Source organism: Etheostoma spectabile, chromosome 6, assembly GCF_008692095.1.
Source record: "Etheostoma spectabile isolate EspeVRDwgs_2016 chromosome 6, UIUC_Espe_1.0, whole genome shotgun sequence".
NCBI classification, from domain to species: Eukaryota; Metazoa; Chordata; class Actinopteri; order Perciformes; family Percidae; genus Etheostoma; species Etheostoma spectabile.
This window is the reverse complement of record NC_045738.1, coordinates 15,722,141-15,728,818: the sequence shown is the minus strand read 5'-3', so window position 1 is coordinate 15,728,818 and position 6,678 is coordinate 15,722,141. Positions and strand designations below refer to the sequence as shown.

Below are 6,678 nucleotides of genomic sequence, written 5' to 3'. Positions count from 1 at the left end.
ACCTTTGGCAGCCCAGGCCCCTCACTACCGGGGTAGGCATGGGTTAGCAGGTGCGAGCAGCTGGGTGCTTGGGGTTTGTGCTGTTACGTCATATGTTGGTTTGTGTGATGTGGTCTCAACTTTGTGAAATGTTGTAGTATATTAGTATACAATGCATTTGCTGCATGACTGTGTAACTCACACTATGTAGTTCTTTTAAAAATTACGTTTTTTTTTGTTTTTTTTTAGAAAGGCCTGACCAGGGACTGGGGTTGTAAATTAGCCTGTTGGCTAGAAACCTTTTGTGCAACACATCTACACATATTGTTATGGCCTTGACTTTAATAATTATATATGTAATAATGAGCAATGCATTGTCCCTGAAAAAATAAAATTGGTAATAAAATAATAAAATAAAATAAAGACGAAGCTCAGGGTCTGTCATGCAGCATACTAACGTTTGATTCACTTGGTGTTTCTTCAGTGCAGTTAGGGACATCTTTGGGTTAACACTACAACAGAAATGTATGCAAATGCTCAGGGTTAGGTTCACATGCGTATTTAGAGTAGTCTGCTTGTGGTCACCCAGGTACAAACTTCTTCATTTTAGCATCCGGTTTGTTGCACAACATGGAACATTAATCTGTTACTACATGTGTTGGTGATGGTCATTACAAACAAAAAGCTGGAATTTGTAAATAGCCACTCTCTAGCTTAACTAAACAGAGAACTTTACTAAAGGGTTACTTCCACCAGATGGAGATATTGTATTAGATTAGTTAGTTAGGACATTCATACCAAGGCTCTTAAAGCGGGTATTCATTTCCTGAATTAGCCACGCTTCAGACACAACTCTTACGGGCTGTTGTTAATTTCGATTAAAATGACTCACCCAACAGACTTTTCTTCTCATCTTCTGCCAAAAAGTAAGTTTGTTTATTTAGTTTAGGCGGAAATTAGAAAAGCTATTTACTGTGCTCATCGTTATTGTTCTGCTGCATGTTTCATTCATTTAAGGCCTGTCAGTCCATGCTCTCTCAGGACTAAACTTAACTATCGATCAAATTGCAGGTTTTGTTAACTTCAGTTACCAAATAAAAGATTTAGTTTACATGTTAACATTGTGCTAGTAACTAACAGTAATATAAACAACATGAGAAACTTGTGTTGCTGTATGTTGCAATTACATTCCTTTACAGGCTGTTACAGCGTTGCGGTTTATCTTATATCTTACTATCATTCTCATGCATTTTATTTAAGGATCAACATTAGATTGTAACATGTTTGTCAGCTGAACAGGTTATTTTTTTGTTTACAACTGTCATTAGTAGTTTAACTGATTTTTATGTTTAAGGTGGCCAGGGTCAACACACCCAGGAGAGCGGGTATGTTTATTTTCTTCTCTTGTTTTATGACTAAATGTCATAATGCATCATTGCGTAGCCAGTGAAGGCTACTTTAAGGTCATTTTAATGACACTGTATTTGTTTCTATGAACGCTAAATCTCGATAATTTATTTTGTAATAAAACAGCGATGCTGGCCTCTCCTCCAACATGAAGCACAAGTTCAGTGATCATTACAATGAACGTGCTTCGCCTGTGGCAAATGAAGACATCTCTGGAAAACCCACACCTAATGAAGAAGTAGACATTGTTACGGCGATGAAAGCAAAGATCTGGTCACCGCCTAATCATGCTCGTCCAAAGGCAGAGGCAAACCCTGTGTCTGCTGATGAAGAGTCCTCAAAACCGTCTACTTCAAACAACTTTCCACAACACACCCTGTCGAAGAACAGCCCACAAGAGGAAACTGTTACGGTTTTACCCGGAACAACAGCCATTACAGAGGGGAGGCCAGATGCAGAGGAAGCAGGAGAAGAAAGCTGCAAGATGGACACCGGGAAAACCCCAAAACCAAAAGGTCCACCACTGGTGCCTAGAACAGGAAGAAACCACCGCAGGAAAAGGGCCGGGACGTACTGGAAAAGTAATTACGTTTTAATTTCAATTTATTTTTATTGTGTCACTGATACATTTCTTGAACATATCACATTTCTCTCATTTGAATTATTAATAATAATACATGCATTTATGTAGTATTAATTTATTTATTTACACTCAGTGGCAACTTTATTAGGTCAACCTCTACAACCTGTACAACAACAGCTCTGCCCCAAATTTTTACTTTTACAAAGTTCATCATGTTTTTTCATTGACATTGTCAGAATTATTATTATTTTATTAAGGTATAAATGTAGTGTTCTACCGGGCTACTTTATATTGAGGGTGTTTCTTATTTTTTGTCCTGTTTACATGAGGCTGCCAGACCATTTGAAACAAAAAGAACACCTCAATGGCAGCATAAAAAAATCATGATGGAAGTAGACTTTATTGCAGAACAGTTTTAATGGATTGTTTCAGATTTTGCAAGTGTGTCCCTAAGAAAGTGGCCACTGAGTGTATAATTGATCATTTTCATGTGTCTCAGTTATAATATGCAAAACTCAACGCTATCTTTGACTGTAATACTGCATGGGGGGAATCCTTTTGAATTAGTTTTTGTCTGTATTTTCAGTGTACGTTCTATGTTGGTGGTCATTCGCACATGTTCCTGTATCCGACGGCGTTTCTGGTATGTTGTGAACTATGTGTGGTGCATCCCTGTATTTATTTTTTTATTTAGGTGATATTGCCTTTAATAGGAGCTAACAATTACTTTTTATAATGTAATTACTGTGTGTCATCTGCCATATAGGTGCTCAACTTGCACCAGGCCACAAGGGTAAGTTAAAGGTCCAATATGTAATACTGACAGCTTGCGTTAAAAATAGTTATTGCAGTACAACTTCAAAATACTGGAGGGTTGTTTTCCCGGCCCCTCCTCCCAAGACTCAAAGTTTACAGAGGTTGCCAGGTTGAGAACACAGCATCAATGTTGCTAGACGTTAGTCTTTCATAGCCAGACATTACTCCACAGCACAGCGGAGTAGCTAACGTTACACGCTGGCTATGTTGACATTCATAAAAGTCCGTGCTCACACGGAACTCTGTACCCGACTGACAACCATATCCTTGCTTAAAATTGTGGCAACAGCCGCTTATAACACCACTACTTGTACAAAAATGTTGTGAAATGACTGAAAATACCTGTCCCTAGTAGCCGTGATAAATTAGCCTGAAACTAATCCTCACCTGTTCAGGAGGAAAGTAACCAACTCTTTATCCTTTTGGGCTCTATCCTGTCTCCATCTTTCAAATAAAACCTCCAATATTTACCCAGGGATTGTTATGTCTCTGGTCACACAACTGTTAGAAACATGCTGAATTTTTTTTAGGTCTAAACTTTTTTTCCAAGCCAATCTCCATTTTTACGGACCATCTGGCAACCCAGCTGTCAGAATGGGTAGTTGATATAAACACACGGTCCAAAACACTAACAGAAATTCTATCACGGAACAAAAATTACAAAGGAGAAGAACCTGTTGACTTAACCAGGTACTTTAATATGTCAAATAACAAACCAGCAAACATTTAAGCCCATTTGTACTGCCTGCTCTTTTTACATCCGTTACTCATCAATGTTTTTCTCTGTTTTAACCACAGTTAGGTGCTTTAACTGCATAGACAATGACAGCTGCCTCGTCAAGTTGATGACCATATATGACAAGGATGACAAGATACTGTACAAAAGAAACCTCAATCAAAAGTTTTCAGGATGCTCTGGAATTTCCCCCAATGGTTCCAAGAGCTGTGATGTGTGCATTCACCGATCAAAAATCACCATCCTCTGCTCAGAGAATGTTGGGAAATTAGACGTGGAGGGTAGCGATGGACGCATCCACATCTCTGTCTGTACGTATTACATGAATGTATTGAAGAAAAACATCAAAGAATGGCGAGACATCTAGGTTAAAACTGAAATGACTTTGGTTGAAAAGAGATAAGACTTTGGGTTGTGCAGCCACTTCAAACCACAGTTTAGAGATATAGTCAATGGAATGATGATAAAACAACAAGAAATATATGTCAATATCGCTGTGAAAAGGTACCTCTGCTCTTTTCCCATAACAGTTACTATTTTTTTTTCAACTATTTTAATGTCTACAATGTTGATCTTTAAAGTAGCTCACCTCCTGCCAGATTATACCCTCGGTTTCCAGTTTATTAGGTACAACTATCTAAAACTAATGCAGTGTAATACACCAGTCGTGCAGTAAATCCTTCATGGATGTTATAATGTTCTGCTTTTGTTGAGCCAGTCATACCTGTTATAATCTTTTTGAAGGTAGGTTGTTACCTATATAATCTATCTGATACAGAATGAAACCAACACATATTTTACTTTTCACCTAAATTATAGAAGTTTGGTATTTTTAAAATGGGAAGCAGCAAATCAATGCTTACTGTGTGTATGCCACCGAGAATCTGCTCTTTGCTTGCGTGAGAATAGGCTTCATTGATGCTTTAAATGTGCATCAGGTCAGAGAATGGCGTGGTAATGCTTTCTGATATAAGTATTTGTAAAACAAGCGGAGCTAAATGAGCAGGGAGGACGGCAAACTATAATTTACTGTACACATGCACCACATTCTTTGTGTTTAAGGAGGACTAGAGACAGTTGTAACACTTTGACTTCTTCCTCAGAAACAAGTTAGAGTGATTGCATCATAGATTAAACTCACTCTGTACATCCTCAGTGAGACTGTATTCTTGCTTACAAACCTTTAGTCTGTCATTATGAAATCCTATGGTTTCACTGTTTTTATTACTTAAATGTATTAATGCATTATCACATGATAAGTTCCTGATGCTTTTAATTATTTCTTTCTTGTTCTTTAGGTGATCAGCATCAGACTCTTGACCAACCTGATGGCTTTATTTCTAACGTTGGTGAGCATTTAACCCATTATTGATGAACTTCATGACTTGATATGAAAAAAGTGGAACATGCCACTGTAGCATTTAGACCAATTTTGCAACCTGTACATATTTAAAACAACCACTAAATACATTGTTTTAGCTGGAACATTGCAGTTTATAATATAGCGTATTGTCTGTTCCAGTCTAAATGGTTTTAGATTCATTGTGAAAATCTCCCAAAGAGTTTCAACTGTTCTCTATTTTTTTGTTTCTACCTTCTTCTTTAGGTGCTCAGACTCCTGGTCGTGCACGCTATGGATTAATTGGTACCGGAGGTAAGTGTTTACCACATGATGTCAATTTAATGCTGTCACTGATGAACTGCATGACTTGACATTTGAAAGATTTTGTTTTGACAGTTATGTGATGTCATTTTACAGCCCTGGTTTTGATCGCAGTGATGCTCCTGGTCTACAGTGTAAGTGTGACTCAGTATGTTCCCTGATCACACAACTTGTTAAAATGAGAAACAGAACTATCTCAGGTTTCTGCATGAGTCACTATGTGATTATATTTTAAGTCTTAAATATTGCAGATTAAATCTATTGTAAATTCTGGTCACATTTCCCTTTTTTAATCAGTTTTTATTGTTTCTTTTTAGTGCTTGCAGAAAAAGAAGCACAGTATATGTTCAGTTTTTACCATTTATTTCACGAGCTGCACTTATTATTATGTCACAGTTATAGATACAATTCATAGATACAATTTTAGTATAATATCCTCCCTTCTCAGCCTAAACAGGGTTTAATTTCACTTAAATATGTGTGGATGTAAAATAACATTTTTTAAATATAAATTCCCAAATATTCACTAGGGGGAGTGGACTGTGAATATTTCAAACTCAACAGGTATACATGTGACACTCAGAACATGTTTCTTTCTCTTTTTCTCTTATTTTAACAGTGAATAATGCTGAAGAAGACAGCAGTGTGTTGGGCTATTCTCTCACTGAGCCAAATTATTGGTTCAGAAAATAGCTGTGTATTGTTCTTTTTATTATGATTCATTTTCTGATTGTTTTCTTAATTAATCAATTACAAAATTACGTAATCAAATTGCTTGTGTAAAGATATGCTTATAAGCTAATCAGCTTTCAGATATACTTGGCAACTAATAATGATGTTTTAAATTAGTGAACTTTCTACAAAAATGGCCAAATGCATATGTGTAACTGCTGTCTTCATTAAAAATTGCTTTATACAACATATGGTTTATCATTATTAACACAGCCACTGAACCAGTCAATATAATGTGTTTAGTGAATAATCAATACTGGAAGAAGAAGTACTAAGGCCTGTAAATATAGTAAAAGAAGCTAAACTTTTCATGGATTCATGTTTTCTGAACTTTACCAGATACCAAATGTGAAAGCAGGCTACTCAAGAATGCCCTATTTCTGAATAGCACGTGATCATTATCATTGATGCATTAATTTGTAAGCATAACTTTAATGTTGTAGCTGGTAAAGATTTACTCTATTAACCGCTGGATTATATCTATAATAACATTTTGATCAGTTTTTGTAGGCCTATGAATAGTAACAAACATTTAAATACGTAGGCTAAGTAAAGCACAATTAGACTACCTCAATGTTGTTGTACACTGCTTGAGTAGTTGTTTTCCACCACTGTGAATATTACAATAATATATAGGCCTTCTCTAAAGCACTTCTGGGAAATATAGTCTGTGGTGAAATTTCAAAATTGCACTCCTACAGGAACTGGGCCACACACACACACACACACACACACACACACACACACACACACACACACACA

At 36.6% G+C, this 6,678-nt stretch overlaps 1 protein-coding gene across 3 annotated transcripts; it reads left to right on the top strand.

Moving 5' to 3' along the window:
* The first annotated feature begins 828 nt into the window (after positions 1-828).
* Positions 829-6,103, top strand: LOC116691752 (uncharacterized). 3 transcript variants are annotated; one of them, XM_032519621.1, is made up of 10 exons: positions 829-905; positions 1,334-1,364; positions 1,513-1,967; positions 2,556-2,612; positions 2,736-2,762; positions 3,584-3,832; positions 4,820-4,870; positions 5,128-5,175; positions 5,281-5,318; positions 5,804-6,103. In XM_032519621.1, exons 1-10 carry the CDS (start codon positions 863-865, stop codon positions 5,804-5,806), a joined length of 1,002 nt encoding a protein of 333 aa, XP_032375512.1. In that variant the 5' UTR covers positions 829-862; the 3' UTR covers positions 5,807-6,103. The 3 variants fall into 3 exon arrangements, with proteins under 3 accessions (XP_032375512.1, XP_032375511.1, XP_032375513.1); XM_032519620.1 differs by lacking the exon at positions 5,804-6,103 and having other exon boundaries at positions 5,281-5,792; XM_032519622.1 differs by lacking the exons at positions 2,736-2,762; positions 5,804-6,103 and having other exon boundaries at positions 5,281-5,792.
* Positions 6,104-6,678: the final 575 nt, after the last annotated feature.